We start from the raw sequence: 19390 nt of genomic DNA on the forward strand, positions 1-19390 counted from the left end.
GTATCAGACCTGCTGCTGACAAACCTGTGCCTTTTTCCCAAGAGGCCTGGTACCCCGAGTAGGACAGGAACTGCAGGAGGGCCTTGGTACCTTTCATACAGTCTTCTTGGGTGTCGCTGGCAAGGAGGAGGTCACCTATGTATTGGAGGAGGACACACCCTGTGGTTTCCCTCAGAAAGTCTGCGAGGTCTGCAGCTAGTTCTTCCCCAAAAAGAGTAGGTGAGTTCTTGAAACCTTGGGGAAGTCGTGTCCAGGTCAGCTGCATCTGGCACCCTGTAACGGGCTCAGTCCATTCAACGGCAAACAATGGTTGACTTTGAGGAGCCAGGTGGAGGCAGAAGAAAGCATCCTTTAGGTCGAGGCATGTAAACCATTTGGCTGACCCCAGAATGAGTCTGGGGAGAGTATATGGGTTCGGAACCACTGGGTGTAAGGAAACAGTCACTTTGTTAATGGACCTCAAATCCTGTACTGGTCAGTATCCTCCTCCTGGCTTCTTGACTGGCAAGAGTGGGATATTCCAAGCCGATTGGCACTCAATTAGAATACCTGCTTCTCTGAGCTTGGTCAGGTGCTCTTGTATACCCATTCTAGCCTCGAGTGGAAGAGAGTACTGCCTTTGTCTCTGAGGTTGGGCTCCAGGGATCAGGTCAACAACGGTGGGGCCCCGACTGCAAGCTAGTCCAGGTGGGTTATCTTTAGCCCATACAGAGGGGAATGTAAGCCTGAATTCTGAGGGGCTACAGGGTAGGGCCTGTGCACAGAATAGTCTCCGTTCTTCTTCCCTTGGCAGGGTAATCGCCAAGACCAGGGTTTCTTCCTGCTTGGGTTTAATTGGAGGCTAGTGTGTCCATTGGGTTCAAAAGTTATCTGGGCCCCAAGTTTGGAGAGCATATCTCGGCCCAGGAGAGGAATCGGGCAGTCAGGTAAGTAGAGGAACTCATGCCGCACCTTGTGACCCCCAGGTTCACGTTGTCGAACTTGACAGAAGGGCTGTTGCATCACCCGTGTCCCAGTAGCCCCAAGTATGGTTGCCGTCTTTTGGCTTAAGGGCGCCACCAGGGAATTAACAACGGAGTATTCAGCCCCAGTGTCAACCATGAAAGTTACTGTTTGGCCTCCTACCTTCATTCCGACCGTGGGCTCATGGGGGCCAAGAGAAAGAGCCCAGTCCCCCTCAGTCTGATTCTACCCTGGCCAGACCAGTGAGGTTCTCGCCTTGAGTTCCTCCCGATATCGGCTGGGTTTTGAGAGCCCCTTCCGATTCGGACATTTGTTCTTCTGGTGTCCCTTCTCTTTGCAGTATGCACATTGGTCTTTTGCTGAGGGTGCTCTGGGCTTCCCGCCTTTTGGTGGTTGGGGTCTTCCTGTCTTTGCAGTGTCCATTTCTTTTAGTGCTGCTGCGAGAAGGGTGGCTTTCTTTTTTAGTCTTCTCTCCGCTTCTCTCTCTCAGCTGCGACTTCTCTGTTCATGAAAACTTTACTGGCGACCTCTATCAGCTGAGTGATATTCATTCCGGCAAAGCCCTCCAACTTCTGGAGTTTTCTTCTGATATCTTGGGCAGTCTGTGCCACAAAAGAGGTATTTACCATTTGTTGACTTTCTGGTGCCTCGGGGTCAAACAGGGTGTATACATGGTATGCTTCACATAATCTTTCATAGTAGTCTCTGGGAGACTCCCCAGGGTGCTGCGTGACTGATGATACTTTAGTCATGTTCATAGGCCTTTTGGCTCCAGCTCAAATTCCCCAAAGGAGGGCTTCCTGGTATCGTGGGATATGGGCTTGTCCTTCTGTGGTGAAATCCCATGTTGGGCGTTCTTCAGGCATGGCAGCTTGAGCCCAGACAGCAGGGTCATTGATCCCCAGAGGTGTGTGATCTTCTAGGTACTGTCATGTTTCTCTCATTCTTCTTTTTTCTTCTGTATTAAACAGAGTACGGAGTAACTGTTGACAGTCTTCCCAACTCGGTCGGTGGGTCTGGAAGAGGGACTCCATCAAGTCGACCATTGCTTGTGGCTTTTCAGAGTATAATGGAGTGTTGTGTTTCCAAATGAGGAGGTCAGTTATAGAGAAAGGTTGGTAATACATCATGGAATGGCTGGGCTGGGCTGTTCCCTCCTCATTCTGTCTTTCAGGCTCTCTCATATCCCTTACAGGCATTTGGAGAGCGTTAGGTCTGGGTCTGGCGTGCAGTCTGGCTGCTGGCCTTTGTGGGGGAAGGTTCTCCAGGTCTGAGAGGGGCAGGGAGATGGGCTGTGGTGACAATGGCGGCGGCAACAGCAGCAGATGGGACAGACAGACAGACGGGGGAGGGGTTTAAAGTTCAGGGGCATCGGGGAGGGAGTTTGACGAGTCATAAGGAGGTGGAAAGACAAGATCTTTCTCCACGTCTCCTTTAAATATTAGAGGAGCGGTGGGTTGCTTCTTTGGTTCCCTGGGTGAGCGTCCAGATAAAATGGCTAAAACATTGCCTGGCTCTGCTTGCTAAGGATGAATCGCACCCAAGGTAGGGGGTTTCGGGCAATTTCAAGCCAGGAGTCGATGTATGGAAATTGATCAGGGTGGCCTGGGTTCCCAGTGACTATTAGCCAAACCCACTGCACTGTTTGAGCATTTAATGTCCCTTCTGGGGGCCATCCTACATTGAATATAGGTCATTCTAGTTCCCAAAAGGTCCTTAACTTCCCAGGTGTCATTTTCACCCCATAATCACCTGAAAAATCCCTTTGTAAAATTTTTGGGCATGACCTCTAAAATCGTAGGCTTACTCTGTTTTGATCCCATTATTAATTTCTTTCTCATGTTCAGTGTCATAAAAGCAGACAAAGGGAGAGTATTTCCTCGGATGAGAGGACTAATCAGATACTCCTCTGGTCATGTTCCTGAGGGAAACTTTAGGTGAGGTTTGGCTGGAGCGGACTCAGCTTTGTGACTTGCTATCAGAATCGGATCCAATACTGCCCTAGACCTTATGCTCCCAACAGGACAAGGAGAGCCCACTCAGACTCCGTAGACTTTCGGGGACCTTAAGGGTGCCCGTCCGTGGAGCCACTAACTCGAAATCGGCAAGGCTGGCTGAGCCACACATTCACACACACACACACACACACACACACACACACACACACACCAGAGTCTATTACATTCCCTGCCACAAAATATTCTACCTGTGAGACCATTAAGGCCTTTGGGGAAGGTGGCTTTAGGTGGCTTTAGGTGGCTACCTTATTAGGTGGCCTAGATTTGAAATCGTTTTACTGCCATGTGCACCTTTTAAGGAAATTGCCTACTCACCAAAAAAGCAGGCAGAAAGCACCTAACTTTTAACCTGTAACAGTCCCACTTTTTTTTTTTAAGTTCTCCCTAAATCTAGAAACCATGATGTGATGTTCAGATTTGTATTTAGGAACATTTTATTTTCTTTGGGGGAATCCGTTGTCCCATTTCTAAGTATTAATGTCCTTTATTAGTCATTGCTCAGTAGTAAATTTGCCGTGTGATTACAGACTGGACATTGAATATATAATTTTTCTGTACAACTGAAAACCAGTACTTTAGGTACAGAAACTTTTTTTTTGCCTTATTTTTTTATGGAAATGCTTCTAAAGCATGCAACATAAATTCTCTGCACAAACAAAAAATTCTCTGTATAACATACTTTTTGTTCCATGTTTGAAAATCATTAAGGGAAGACAGGAAGATGGCGGCATAGGAGGATGCTGGGCTCACCGGGTCCTGCTGATCACTTAGATTCCATCCACATCTGCCTAATTTACCCCGCTAACCACCAGAAGACTAGCAGAACAGACTCTCCGGAGCCAAGCTTAGACGAGAGGCCCACGGAAGAGGGTAGGAAAGGCAGAGAGGCGGTGCGCGCTACACAGACTGGTGGGAGGGAGCCGGGGCAGCAGAGGAGCAGCCCGCCCGGCAATGCAGAGCCCCCGAGTCTGGCTTGCAAAAGTGGAGGGGTCGGACAGAGTGTGCTCTGACAGCCAGTGGGACTTAACATCTGGAATGTTATAAGTCAACAGCTCTGCTCGGAGAGCGGGAGGGAGAGTTGTTGAGCCCCAGAGGACAGAGCTCAGCTTGGCGGGGAACAAAGGTGCTGGGAAGCGCTATCTCCCTCGCCCATCCCCCAGCCAAAATCCCAAAGGGAACCAGTTCCCGTCATGGAACTTGCTTGCACAGCACAAACACCCAACACTGTGCTTCTGTGGATCCATCCCTCCGACGGGTCTGCCTCCTTCCCAGTGCCGCAGGGCCCCTCCTGAAGCAGACCACTGAAGGCAAAGCGAGCTGAGCCTACCCCTCCCGCCCCTGTGCACCTTGCGGATCCACCGGCTAATACGCCCTTGGCCAGATCCCTTCAAAGCAGCACCACAAGCCTGGCAGGGTGCAAGCAGCCCAGACAGGAGCCACACCACTCCACAGTGAGTCCTGCCCCTGGGAGAGAGAAGGTACACACCAGTCTGCCTGTGGCCCCAGTGGTAGGCTGGGGGCAGACATCAGGTCTCACTGTGGCCCCGCCCACCAACACAAGTTTCTCCGGACAGTACAGTACAGGGGAAGTGCCCTGTAGTTTGGAGCCACCCCAGGGAATACCCAAAATGACGAAATGGAATAACTCTCCTCAAAAGAAACTCCAGGAAGTAGCGACAGCTAACGAATTGATCAAAAACTATTTAAGCAATATAGTGGAACACGAATTTAGAGTAATAGTCATAAAATTAATCACTGGGCTTGAAAAAAAGTATAGAGGACAGTAGAGAATCTATTGCTACAGAGATCAAGAGACTAAGAAACAGTCACGAGGAGCTAAAAAATGCTATAAATGAGGTGCAAAATAAAATGGAGGCGACCACAGCTCGGATTGAAGAGGCAGAGGAGAGAATAGGTGAAATAGAAGATAAAATTATGGAAAAAGAAGAAGCTGAGAAAAAGATAAAAAAAATCCAGGAGCATGAGGGGAGGCTTAGAGAACTAAGTGGCATAATTAAAAGAAATAATGTACACATAATTGGGATTCCAGAGGAGGAAGAGAGAGGGAAAGGTGCTGAAGGTGTACTTGAAGAAATCATAGCTGAGAACGTCTCTGAACTGGGAAAGGAAAAAGGCATTGAAATCCAAGAAGCACAGAGAACTCCCTTCAGACATACCTTGAATCGATCTTCTGCGCGACATATCAGTGAAACTGGCAAAATATAAGGATAGAGAGAATTCTGAAAGCAGCTAGGGATAAACACGCTCTAACATATAAAGGGAGACCTATAAGACTTGTGACGGATCTGTCTACTGAAACTTGGCAGGCCAGAAAGGAATGGCAGGAAATCTTCAATGTGATGAACAGAAAAAAATATGCAGCCAAGAATCCTTTATCCAGCAAGTCTGTCATTTAGAATAGAAGAAGAGCTAAAGGTCTTCCCAAACAAACAAAAACTGAAGGAATTTATCACCACTAAACCAGCCCTACAAGAGATCCTAAGGGGGATCCTGTGAGACAAAGTACCAGAGACATCACTGCAAGCATGAAACCTACAGACATCACAATGACTCTAAACCCATATCTTTCAATAATAACACTGAATGTAAATGGACTAAATGCTCCAACCAAATGACATAGGGTATCAGAATGCACAAAAAAACAAGACCCATCTATTTGCTGTCTACAAGAGACTCATTTTAGACCTGAGGACATCTTCAGATTGAAAGTGAGGGGATGGAGAACTATCTATCATGCTACTGGAAGTCAAAAGAAAGGTGGAGTAGCCATACTTATGTCAGACAAACTAGACTTTAAATTAAAGGCTGTGACAAGACATGAAGAAGGGAATTATTTAATAATTACAGGGTCTATCCATCAGGAAGAGCTAACAATTATAAATGTCTATGGGCTGAATATGGGAGCCCCCAAATATGTGAAACAATTAATCACAAACATAAGCAACCTTATTGATAAGAATGTGGTAATTGCAGGGGACTTTAATACTCCAGTTACAACAATGGATAGATCATCTAGACACAGGATCAATGAAGAAACAAGGGCCCTGAATGATACATTGGATCAGATGGACTTGACAGATATATTTAGAACTCTGCATCCCAAAGCAACAGAATATACTTTCTTCTCGAATGCACATGGAACATTCTCCAAGATAGATCACATACTGGGTCACAAAACAGTCCTTCATAAATATAAAAGAGTTGAGATCATACCATGCATACTTTCAGACCACAATGCTATGAAGCTTGAAGTCAACCACAGGAAAAAGTCTAGAAAACCTCCAAAAGCATGGAGCTTAAAGAACACCTTACTAAAGAATGAATGGGTCAACCAGACAAGTAGAGAAGAAATTAAAAATATATGGAAACAAATGAAAATGAAAATACAACAATCCAGACGCTTTGGAAATGCAGCGAAGGCACTCCTGAGAGGAAAATACATTGCAATCCAGGCCTATCTCAAGAAACAAGAAAAATCCCAAATACAAAATCTAACAGCACACCTAAAGAAAATAGAAGCAGAACAGCAAAGACACCCTAAACCCAGCAGCAGAAGAGAAATAATAAAGATCAGAGCAGAAATAAACAATATAGAATCTAAAAAAACAGTAGAGCAGACCAATGAAACCAAGAGTTGGTTTTTTGAAAAAATAAACAAAACTGATAAACCTCTAGCCAGGCTTCTCAAAAAGAAAAGGGAGATGACCCAAATAGAAAAATTCATGAATGAAAGTGGAATTATTACAACCAATCCCTCAGAGATACAAACAATTATCAGGGAATACTATGAAAAATTATATGCCAACAAATTGGACAACCTGGAAGAAATGGACAAATTCCTAAACACCCACACACTTCCAAAACTCAAACGGGAAGAAATAGAAAACTTGAACAGACCCATAACCAGCAAAAAAATTGAATCAGTTATCAAAAATCTCCCAACAAATAAGAGTCCAGGACCCAGATGGCATCCCAGGGGAATTCTACCAGACGTTTAAAGCAGAGATAATACCTATCCTTCTCAAGCTGTTCCAAAAAATAGAAAGGGAAGGAAAACTTCCAGACTCATTCTATGAAGCCAGCATTACTTTGATTCCTAAACCAGACAGAGACCCAGCAAAAAAAAGAGAACTACAGGCCAATATCCCTGATGAATATGGATGCAAAAATTCTCAACAGGATACTAGCAAATCAAGTTCAACAGCATATAAAAAGAATTATTCACCATGATCAAGTGGGATTCATTTCTGGGCTGCAGGGCTGGTTCAATATTTGCAAATCAATCAATATGGTGTATCACATTAAGAAAAGGTAAGAACCATATGATCCTGTCAATCAAAAGATGCAGAAAAAGCATTTGACAAAATTCAGCCTCCTTTCTTAATAAAAACCCTCGAGAAAGTTGGGATAGAAGGGACATACTTAAACATCATAATAGCCATTTATGAAAAGCCCACAGCTAATATCCTCAATGGGGAAAAACTGAGAGCTTTCTCCCTGAGATCAGGAACACGACAGGGATGTCCACTCTCACCACTGTTGTTTAACACAGTGTTGGAAGTGCTAGCATCAGCAATCAGACAACAAAAGGAAATCAAAGGCATCAAAATTGGCAAAGATGAAGTCAAGCTTTCACTTTTTGCAGATGACATGATACTCTACATGGAAAACCCAATAGACTCCACCTAAAGTCTGCTAGAACTGATACATGAATTCAGCAAAGTCGCAGGATACAAAATCAATGTACAGAAATCAGTTGCATTCTTATACACTAATAATGAAGCAACAGAAAGACAAAGAAACTGATCCCATTCACAAGTGCACCAAGAATCATAAAATACCTACGAATAAACCTGACCAAAGATGTAAAAGATCTGTATGCTGAAAACTATAGAAAGCTTATGAAGGACATTGAAGAAGATACAATGAAATGGAAAAACATTCCATGCTCATGGATTGGAAGAATAAATATCGTTAAAATGTCAATACTACCCAAAGCAATCTACACATTCGATACAATCCCAATCAAAATTGCACCAGCATTCTTCTCGAAGCTAGAACAAGCAATCCTAAAATTTATATGGAACCACAAAAGGCCCCGAATAACCAAAGTAATATCGAAGAAGAAGAGCAAAGCAAGAGCCATCACAATCCCAGACTTTAGCCTCTACTACAAAGCTGTAATCATCAAGACAGCATGGTATTGGCACAAAAACAGACACATAGACCAATGGAATAGAATAGAAACCCCAGAACTAGACCCACAAAAGTATCTTTGACAAAGCAGGGAAGACTATCCAATGGAAAAAAGACAGTCTCTTTAACAAATGGTGCTGGGAGAACTGGACAGCAATATGTAGAAGGATGAAACTAGACCACTTTCTTACACCATTCACAAAAACAAACTCAAAATGGATAAAGGACCTGAATGTAAGACAGGAAATCATCAAAACCCTAGAGGAGAAGGCAGGGAAAAACCTCTCTGACCTGAGCCGCGGCAATTTCTTACTTGACACATCCCCAAAGGCAAGTGAATTAAAAGCAAAAATGAACTATTGGGACCTCATGAAGATAAAAAGCTTCTGCACAGGGGCGCCTGGGTGGCTCAGTCGGTTAAGCAGCCAACTTCGGCTCAGGTCATGATCTTGCAGTCCGTGAGTTCGAGCCCCGCGTCGGGCTCTGTGCTGACAGCTCAGAGCCTGGAGCCTGTTTCAGATTCTGTGTCTCCCTCTCTCTCTGACCCTCCCCCGTTCATGCTCTGTCTCTCTCTATCTCAAAAATAAATAAACATTTAAAAAAAATTAAAAAAAAAAAAAAAAGCTTCTGCACAGCAAAGGAAACAGCCAACAAAACTAAAAGGCAACCAACGGAATGGGAAAAGATATTTGCAAATGACATATCAGACAAAGGGCTACTATCCAAAATCTATAAAGAGCTCACCAAACTCCACAGCCAAAAAACAAATAACCCAGTGAAGAAATGGGCAGAAAACATGAGTAGACACTTCTCTAAAGAAGACATCCAGATGGCCAACAGGCACATGAAAAGATGCTCAACGTCGCTCTTCATCAGGGAAATACAAATGAAAACCACACTCAGATATCACCTCACTCCAGTCAGAGTGGCCAAAATGAACAAAACAGGAGACTATAGATGCTGGAGAGGATGTGGAGAAACGGGAACCCTCTTACACTGTTGGTGGGAATGCAAACTAGTGCAGCCACTCTGGAAAACATTGTGGAGGTTCCTCAAAAAATTAAAACTAGACCTACCCTATGACCCAGGAGTAACACTGCTAGGAATTTACCCAAGGGACACAGGAGTGCTGATGCATAGGGGCACTTGTTCCTCAATGTTTATAGCAGCACTCTCAACAATATCTAAATTATGGAAAGAGCCTAAATGTCCATCAACTGGCGAATGGATAAAGAAATTGTGGTTTATATACACAATGGAATACTACGTGGCAATGAGAGTGAAATATGGCCTTTTGTAGCAACCTGGATGGAACTGGAGAGTGTGATGCTAAGTGAAATAAATCATGCAGAGAAGAGCAGATTCCATATGTTTTCACTCCTATGTGGATCCTGAGAAACTTAACAGAAGACCGTGGGGGAGGGGAAGAAAAAAAATAATGGTTAGAGAGGGAGGGAGCCAAAACATAAGAGACTCCTAAAAACTGAGAACAAACAGGGTTTATGGGGGGTGGGAAGGAGGGGTGGGTGCGTGATGGGTATTGAGGAGGGCATCTGTTGGGATGAGCACTGGATGTTGTATGGAAACCAATTTGACAATAAATTTCATAATAAAAAAATAAAAATCATTAAGGTCACATTCTGTATTTTTTGTAATTTTGCTGTTGGTGATTCTTTGGAGATCAATTCCAAGCTGACTCTGAAGTTACAAAACTGCTTTCTGTGATAAATGAGCTACTTTTCCTAGGAAATCTTATTCATAAGTGTTTAGTGTAACTTGGCTATTTGCCTCTAAAACACTTTTTGAGTCAAATTTGAAACAGCTAGTCTTTCCTAAATTCATTTCAGATTTTTAAATTATCTTTATGGTGTGCTTTAACTTTCAAAATTCAAAACATTTATTTCAAATCAGCTATCATAACAGTTTCTTTTCAGTGTTGTGTTTTAATGTCTTGCTTTTGAAAATGTGTAGGAGAGCATGTCCTCTGGATCACCTACATTATTCATTGGATGTAGACATTTTGATTTTATGAACTTCTAAGATATTGCTGCAAAAGACAAAACAGGTTGCACTGTTGTGTTGTAGACCGAGGTGCTTTGTGGTGTTTAGTAATCCTGGCTTTTCAAGGGTGCTTTTAGATCATTTTATGCTGAATAATGGATATTGGTTAGAGCATGGTTGTGTATTTCATCTGTTTCCCATCTGTATTCTTAGATGATCATATGCCTCTCAAGTATTATTCCTCATTTCTTACCCACAGTTTTAGCTCATTTATTAGTATCTTTGCCATTAAATTGCATAAATTTTCTTAATAATATAAAAAATGAGCGCCTGGCTGGCTCAGTCAGAAGAGCATGTGACTCTCGATCTCACGGTTTTAAGTTCAAGCCTCACATTGGGTGTAGAGATTAGTAAAAAATAAATAAATAAACTTAAAAAAATAATAATATAAAAATGAATTCATTATGTGTGAGTGTGGTAAGCTGTTTCTTGTTGAGCTAAATTGGGACTACAGTCCAGGAATGTCTTTGGACAGATATTCCAGGGTTAGGGTCCTGTCTTAAAAACTGAGTGAACAACCCTCTTTCCTGCTATACTCATTTTCTTCATTAAATTTGAATGTTAAAAGCATTGATTAAAAAAAATTAAGAATGTATGCCACATGTTCATTGTAAGAAAACCAGGAAATAAAATTAAAGCACTTAATATCTTACTACCTACAGGTAGCCAGTTAAAGATTGGATATGTATATCCTTCTGGTCTTTGCAAGCTTTGAGCCTTCTATCTGTGTCCTCTTAACTAAGATTAGATTATTCTGGTTACTTCTTGAGAAAATTTTGTGAGAATTCAGTCCATCACAGATTGCACTGAACTTTTAGATAGTCCAAATGGTTCTTTTTCCTCCATTTCATCTCAGAAATCTTCAAAATGGTAGGAGTATCTCCTGTATCTGTGTATTTGTCTCAAACAAAATATAAAGGTAGATGGTTAAGTAAAATCATCTTTTTAAACATTGAAATGAATATGTCTAACAATTCTGCATTCCAGAGACTTTTGCCACACCAGAAAGTAAAGTATACAACAAATAATTGTTGTTTGAATACGTAAATTTTTCAAGGTAATTCTCGATTTGTCTTTAAAATACATATTTCTGTCATTTTATTAATGGCAGATATGCTTCATTACATTACCTTGGTTCAGGTATATTAACTACATCATGAAAATATTTTTTAAACATACTTAATGCTCAAGATTTGATGGAATAGGACTTTAGCCATGTAATGGTTTGTTTGAGAGAATAATGCTGCTGAACAGATGCCTGGAAGAGTGGAATAATAGGGAGTAAGACAGCTAAGAGCTTGATAATAGGGAGAAAAGGAATGTTTTACTTGGTGATTATTGGGTGAATAGGGCATTTCAATACTTATTAATGGACTGTTCATACGATTTTTTTTCCTCTTAGGATTTTTTTAAATCACTATGTCAGTTGACATGCATATCATACTATAGTTGAACATCTTCCTATAATCTAAATTGTTGGAAAAGTTCATGTGATTAAAATCTTCCCCCTTTTATCTGCTTACCTTTTAAAAAAGTACACTATTTTTTAGAGCAGTTTTAGGTTCACAGCAAAATTGAGCAAAATATAGAGTTCCCACATACCTTCTGTCCCTGACACACAGTCTTCCGCACCTGCATGGTGCGTTTGTTACAGTTTGAACCTACAGTGACCTACATCATTACCACCCAAAATCCACAGCTTACATTAGGGTTCACTCTTGGTGTTGTACATTCCATGGGTTTTGACGAAAGTATAATGACGTGTGTCTGCCATGGTAGTACAGAGAGTAGTTTCACTATCCTAAAAATCCTCTGTGCTCCACCTGTTCATCCTTCTCTCCCTCCAACCTCTGGCAACCACTGAACTTTTTACTGTCTCCATAGTGTTGCCTTTTCCAGAATGTCATATGGTTGGAATCACACTGTACATAATCTTTGTAGATTGGCTTCTGTCACTTCAAGTTTCTTCCACATCTTTTCATGGTTTGATAGCTCATTTATTTTTCCTTTTTAAACTTTTAAAAATTTTATATTGAATTTATGTAAACTAAAAAAAGGACAGCTCATCCATTTCTTCCCTCCACCCCCACCCCACCCTTTGCAGCCACCGATCTGTTCTCTGTATCTCTGAGCTTGATGAGTTTTTTCTTTTTATTTTTTTTAGATCCCACACATAAGACAGGTCATATAGTTTTTGTCTTTCTTTGTCTGACTTATTTCACTTTGCATATGATCCCTGAAGTCCATCCATGTTGTTGCAAATGGCAACATTTCATTCTTTTTTATGGCTGAATAATATATTCCTCTGTGTGTGTGTGTGTGTGTGTGTGTGTGTGTGTGTGTGTACTACAATGTCTTTATCCATTCATTCAACCAATGGACACTTGGATTGTGTCCATATCTTGGCTACTCTAAATGATGCTTTAGCAAATATAGAGGTGCTTTTATCTTTTTTAATTAGTGTTCTTGTTTTCTTTGAATAACCAGTAAAGTAATTACTGGATCATATGGTAATTCTATTTTTCATTTTTTGAGGAAACTCCATATTATTTTCCATAGGATTACACCAATTTACATTCCAACCAACTGTGTACAGGGGTTTTCTTTTCTTCACGTCCTCACCAACCTTGTTATTTCTTGCCTTTTTTATAATAACCACTCTAACAGGCATGAGGTGATATCAGATTGTGGTTTTGATTTGCATTTCCCTGAAATCAGTGAGGTTGAGCATCTTTTCATATGTCTGTTGGCCATCAGTATGTCTTTAGAAAATGTCTATTCAGATTTTTTTAATCATTTTTTTTAAACGTTTTTATTTATTTTTGAGACAGGGAGAGACAGAGTATGAACAGGGGAGGGTCAGAGAGAGGGAGACACAGAATCTGAAACAGGCTCCAGGCTCTGAGCTGTCAGCACAGAGCCCGACGCGGGGCTCGAACTCACGGACCGCGAGATCATGACCCGAGCCGAAGTTGGCCGCTTAACCCGCTGAGCCACCCAGGCGCCCCCAGGTTTTTTAAATCAGATTGTTTGTTTGCTATTGAGTTGAGTTCTTTATACATTTTGATATTGTACCTTATCAGATTTATGCTTTGCAATGATTTTCTCCCATTCAGGAGGTTGCCTTTTCATTTTGTTGATGCTTTCCTTTTAGTTTGATATTGTCTTGTTTATTTTTGCTTTTGTTGCTTTTGCTTTTGGTGTCATATTCAAAAATATCATTGTCAAAGAGCTGGCCACTTTTGTTTTCTTCTAGGAGTTTTATGCTTTTAGGTCTTATGTTCAAATCATTAATCCATTTTGAATTAATTTTTGTGTATGGTATAAGACAGGGGTCCAATTTCATTCTTTTGTATATGTCTGTCCAATTTTCCCAGCATCATTTCTTGAAGAGAATGTCCTTTCCCCATGGTATAGTCTTGGCTCCTTTGTCATAAATTAATTAACCATATATGCATGGGCTTATTTTGAGACTCTCTATTCTGTCACATCAATCTATATGTCTATTTTTATGTCAGTATACTGTTTTAATTACTATAGCTTTGGAAGCTTCTTCCACATCTTTTCATGGCCTGATGGCTTTTTTTCTTTTTAGTGCTGAATAATATTCCATTGTCTGAATGTACCACAGTTTATCCATTCACCTTCTGAAGAACATCTCGGTTGCTCCCCAGTTTTGGCAATTATGAATAAAGCTTCTTTAGACATCTGTATGCTGGTTTCTTTCTTTCTTTCTTTCTTTTTTAATTTTGGTTAACGTACAGTGCAGTATTGGTTTCAGGAGTAGAATTCAGTGATTCATCACCCGCATACAACACCCAGTGCTCATCACAAGTGCCCTCCTTAATATCCATCTAGCCTATCTCCTACCCACTTCCCTCCATCAACCCTCAGTTTGTTCTCCATCATTAAGAGTCTCTTGTGGTTTGTTTCCCTCTCTCTTTTTCTTCCCCCATCCCATATGTTTATCTATTTTGTTTCTCTTTTTTTTTTCTTGGTCTGTTTTGTTTCTTAAATTGCACATATGAGTGATGAAATCATATGGTATTTTTCTCTCTGATTTCTTTCTCTTAGCATAATACATTCCAGCTCCATCCACATGGTTGCATTCTTTCTGATGGCTGAGTAATATTCCTACGTGTGTGTGTACCACATCTTTTTTATCCACTCATCACTTGATGGACATTTGGACTCTCTCCATAGTTTGGCTATTGTTGATATTGCTACTATAAACATCAGGATGCATGTACCCCTTCAAATCTGTATTTTTGTATCCTTTGGTAAATATCTAATGGTGTGATTGCTGGGTTCTGGGGTAGTTCTGTTTTTAACTTTTTGAAGAACCTCCAATATCCATAAAATAACTTACTGGAGTTTTGATTGGGATTGCACTGAATCTATAGATTTAATCTATTGTCCTATAGATCAAGTTGGAAAGTAGTGATATCTTGACAATATTGAGTCTTCCTATTCATGTACATAGGATATCCATTTATTTAATTCTTTGATTTCATCATCAATTTCACAGTTTTACTCATAGATCTTGTACATATTTTGTTAGATTTATGGATAAGCATTTCATATTGGGAGTGGGGGATGCTAATATAAATGGTAATTTTTAATTTCAAATTCCATTTGTTCATTACTTGTATCTGCTTAACTTTTTAGGTGATTAATGGATGGCTGGCAGTTGATGTATATACATATATTCAGAAATGTTTTGCCACCTGAGACCGGTGAGAAGGTAAGCTGTGTGGTCCAATCTGTAAATAGTGTGGGTGGGGGTATCTGTTATGCATTTGGATAATTTTAATTTATTTTTATTTTTCAAATTCTAAAATTATATTATGATGGAGGGCAGGAACAAAAAAAGAAAAAGAAAATTCATATGAACATCCAGACCCTCCAAGAGTTCATTCAGGGCAGAAGCTGAAAAAAAATACCATGTTTCAGAATAGTTCAGTATGAAAAATTTAAGAGAAAAAAAGATAAAGATTGTCCTTAGCACAGTTTTTGTCATGTTGCCCTCAAGTCTATGCTGTCATATGGAAAACCACTTTACATTTAAATTGTATTTAATTGTATAGTAAGATCATTTGATTACTGCATTTGCTACTAATGATATATAATCTAAATGCTACTTCAAGAAAGGATTTGAGTTCAAATATATGAATTTAATTGACATTGTATAATAGGCAAATATAGTATAATTGAAAGAGATCAAAAGCCCTGTAGAGAAAAAAAATCATATTAAAAAGCAGAACTGATTAAGCATCTGACTTTGGCTCAGGTCATGATCTCGAGGTTCGTGAGATTGAGCCCCACGTCGGGCTCTGTGCTGACAGCTCAGAGCCTGGAGCCTGCTTCGGATTCTATGTCTCCCTTTCTCTCTGCCCCTCCTCACTCACACTCTATCTCTCTCAAAAATAAATAAACATTAAGAATTAAAAAAAAAAAAAAAAAAAAAACAGAACTGGTCAACAATTACTCAGACATCAAATTCAGTCCTGGCTTCTTGGTAGCCAAGTCAAAAAAAGGGGAAAATATTGTTCATTTGGCTCAAAATATATAACTACAAGACAATTTGACCTGCTACATAAAAATATGTGAAGTTTTAGGTTTCTGAAACATACTTGGCAGTAATTAGTTCCTTTAAATAACTATTCTGTGTAAGTAAATAGTTCCTGTCAAAAGGAAGTTGTTTAGAGGAAACACTTTTTCCACCAAGTTGTAAATAACAAGGATTCTCAAACAAAGGGAGACTTTCTCTGACAGAATTCCTGACACAACTGTGAAGAGATAAGGGGGAGGGGGAGTGGCAGGGAAACAAAGTAACTGGGATACAGTGCCCTGAAAAACTGTTCTTCTGCAGATGAGGAGACATTCTTCATGCCACAGAAAACCAGGCTCAAGTATTGTGTTTTCATGCTCTGATACAGGAGAGACCATGGGAGCCTGGAGGAATGAGTTCTGTAACATCTCATGGACCATTCCCTTCAGTGATGGTTGCCTCCTCACTCCATGCCTTTGACAGGCAGTGAATAGTAGTGGTTGTAGAACAGAGCCACGCTTTTCCAGCTTGTTTTTATTCCAGCCTTCGGAAAACAGTATTTTAATCATAATCCTTAAAATACAAGTTTCATAACAATAGTTACCCAGTGATATTTTCTTTTTTTTTTTTTTTTAAGTTTATTTATTTATTTAGAGAGAGCATGCACGCGCACACAAGTTGGGGAGGGGCAGAGAAAGAGATGGGGAGAGAAAGAGTCCCAAGCACGCTCCACACTGTAAGCACAGAGTCGGACCCAGGGCTCCAACCCGCGAACCTTGAAACCAGGAGCTGAGTTGACGTCAGAGGCTTGACCAACTGAGCCTGAGAAAATATGCAGTGATATTGGGGCGTCTGGGTGGCTCGGTCGGTTACGCTTCCGACTTCAGTTCAGGGTATGATGTCTCTGTGCTGACAGCTCAGAGCCTGGAGCCTGCTTGGGATTCAGTCTCCCTCCCTTTCTGCCCCTCCCCCTCTCACGCTTGTCACACCTCTCTCTCTCTCTCTCTCTCTCTCTCTCTCTCTCTCAAAAACAAAACATTAAAAAATACGTATCCAGTGATATTTTCTGTTGTGCACCCTCTCTTTTTCAATGCCGGTTCGTAGCCCAGTGAGTTGCTTTGACGGTGCGATGCATCCTGAGGAACACTGCCCTGGAGCAGCTGCAGTGCAAACTCTTCGTTAATGAGAAATCGCATCCTATGCAAAGCAGATACCAGTGGTGGCATTCCTTACCTCGCAAAGGCCCTGATCCCCTGACGGGTTGTTAATGGCTCTGCATTGCACTCAAAGCAGCTTTGCTCTTACAGGCAGGATAACTTTCCTTTTTGGAAAAATGCAAATAATTTGACAGATCTCTCTCTTGCATAGTCTGTTCCACAAACATTAGAAGGAAATTGTGCACGTATGTTTTAATGTACTTGGGATGCTTCCTCTAGTGCAGAGGGCAGCAAAGTATAGTCCATGAGGCAGACGGGCCCACTGCCTACTTATGTGAGTGAAGTTCTGTCTGACCGCGGCCACACTCACTTACGTGCTCGTTGTGGCTGCTTTCCTGCTATAGCAGCAAAGTAAGATAGTTGTAAGACAGGCCACGTGGCCTACAAAATCTAATCTTTTCCTCAATATCTTGCAATTTCAGATTTTCACGTGCTGAATCTGCTCAATTTCAAGCAGTATAATATTGTTTTCCATTTACCTTTCCTTGATTGTTTTGTTTCCTTTCATTAAAAACCTACTATATATTCATTTAATGTACATTAAAAATAATACTTGGGGCACCTAAGTGTCCGACTTTGGCTCAGGTTATGATCTCGTGGTTCATGAGTTTGAGCCCCACACTGGGCTCTGTTCTGACAGCTCAGCGCCTGGAACCTGCTTCAGATTGTCTCCCTCTCTCTTTGCCCCTCCCCCGCTCACACTCTCTGTCTCTGTCTCTCTCTCTCTCAAAAATAAACAAACATTTTAAAAAAATTTAAAAAATAAAAACAATAATACTTGTGCCAGACCCTGTGCTGTGGTGGTTATAAGATACCCACTGAGCGGGGCGCCTGGGTGGCGCAGTGGGTTGGGCGTCCGACTTCAGCCAGGTCACGATCTCGCGGTCCGTGAGTTCGAGCCCCGCGTCAGGCTCTGGGCTGATGGCTCAGAGCCTGGAGCCTGTTTCCGATTCTGTGTCTCCCTCTCTCTCTGCCCCTCCCCCGTTCATGCTCTGTCTCTCTCTGTCCCAGAAATAAATAAACGTTGAAAAAAAAAAAATTTAAAAAAAAAAAAAAAGGATACCCACTGAGCTCTCTGGCCTCTCCGGGTCCACCAAAGGATTGGTCCCGAAGCCACTCTTTCCTGGCTGTCAGTGACCAAGCAAAGCAGGAATACTAAGTCAGGCTCACTCCAGCAAGACACAGGACTCTGCCAGTGGGCATCTTTGGCCCAAGGACACTCCACCGGCCTACCTGAGCACTTCTTGGAACTGTGCTGCAGCCCAAGACTTCCTACCCAGTCCTGCCTCCCCTCTCTCCTACAGGTGTCAGACCTAACTCCTGGTTTGAAAGTTCTCCCTACCTTCTCCCTTTCCCAGCACTTCTCTCACACATCCAAGTGTGTTTGGCTAGTGCTTCTCAGCAGATGCCAACTAACGAACCCAACAACAGCAAGTACACATGTAAACCATGTTTACAGCCTTCAAGGGTGCATGATACCTGAGGAGGATGGGTGTGGGTGGAGGAAGAGGACAAATGGAAACATCTCTCACACATTATGGTATGGTGCTCTAAATATGCTGGGTCCACAGTTTCTGTTTTTAGAGATTAGAAGAAGGGAAGACTGTTTATAGTGAGGATACTAAAGGGAAGTATCTGGGGGAAACGGGCATCTTGCCTTCTGGCACGTAGCACTTACACAATAATTGTTTAGTGAGTGAGTACTGTTTAGGTAGATGGAACTAAGGCACAGGGAGTGTGTTTAGGGCTTAGAAACCACGCAGAAGAAAGGGAAGAATGAGAGAGATCACTGAGAGTTGACCTGAGGTGTCTAAAGAAGTGGTAGGAGGTCATGTTGTAAAGACAGATTGGAAATGATTACAGAGGACTTGAATACCAGACTAAGAAGTGGAGTTTTTTCAGCAGGAGTTGAAACACCAGCAGAGGTGTTTTAGCAGGGAATACAGTGGTAGTGGAATTTCAGGGAAATTAACCTGTATGTAATATGGTAGGGATAAGACTGGGGGGTAGACGGATGGTGAGGCTATGCAGTCCAACCCTGTGGTGATAAATGGGGAGCACAGAAAATGGAAAGAGGGAACGGTTTCCAGGGACACTGTAAAGTGAGAAGAAATAACCCACTTCCAGAGCACCCCAAAATGGGGTGGGGGTGTGAACTGCTTTGGGCAGTGGTACCTCTGCAGGTTTGTGCTTTGGCAACTCTGAGAACAGTGGTACCCGAAGGACAGAAATAAGGAAGATAATCCTGGATTGAACTGCGTCCTTGCGTTCTGTATCCAGGCAGAGATTAGAAGGAAGACTGTGACCTCTATTCCTTTTTATAGACACAAAATTTGACAGGCTGACAGGACAGCTAAGTGTCC

General features: G+C 41.7%; 1 protein-coding gene across 6 annotated transcripts in view; it reads left to right on the forward strand.

Moving 5' to 3' along the window:
- The window catches only part of TCAIM (T cell activation inhibitor, mitochondrial), a 98871-nt gene that overhangs the window by 10368 nt on the left and 69113 nt on the right, over positions 1-19390 (forward strand). For 4 of the 6 annotated variants that reach the window (XM_060638053.3, XM_060638049.3, XM_060638050.3 and 1 more), the window contains exon 2: positions 14928-15003. In XM_060638053.3, coding sequence (XP_060494036.1) covers positions 14975-15003 — 29 coding nt within the window. In that variant the 5' untranslated portion in view covers positions 14928-14974. Of the gene's footprint in view, positions 1-1934; positions 2061-14927; positions 15004-19390 lie in introns of all 6 variants that reach the window. The other 2 variants (XM_078432537.2, XM_078432538.2) reach the window with 1 other exon arrangement.

This window comes from Panthera onca, chromosome C2 (genome assembly GCF_046562875.1).
Source record: "Panthera onca isolate mPanOnc1 chromosome C2, mPanOnc1 haplotype 2, whole genome shotgun sequence".
Taxonomy (NCBI): Eukaryota; Metazoa; Chordata; class Mammalia; order Carnivora; family Felidae; genus Panthera; species Panthera onca.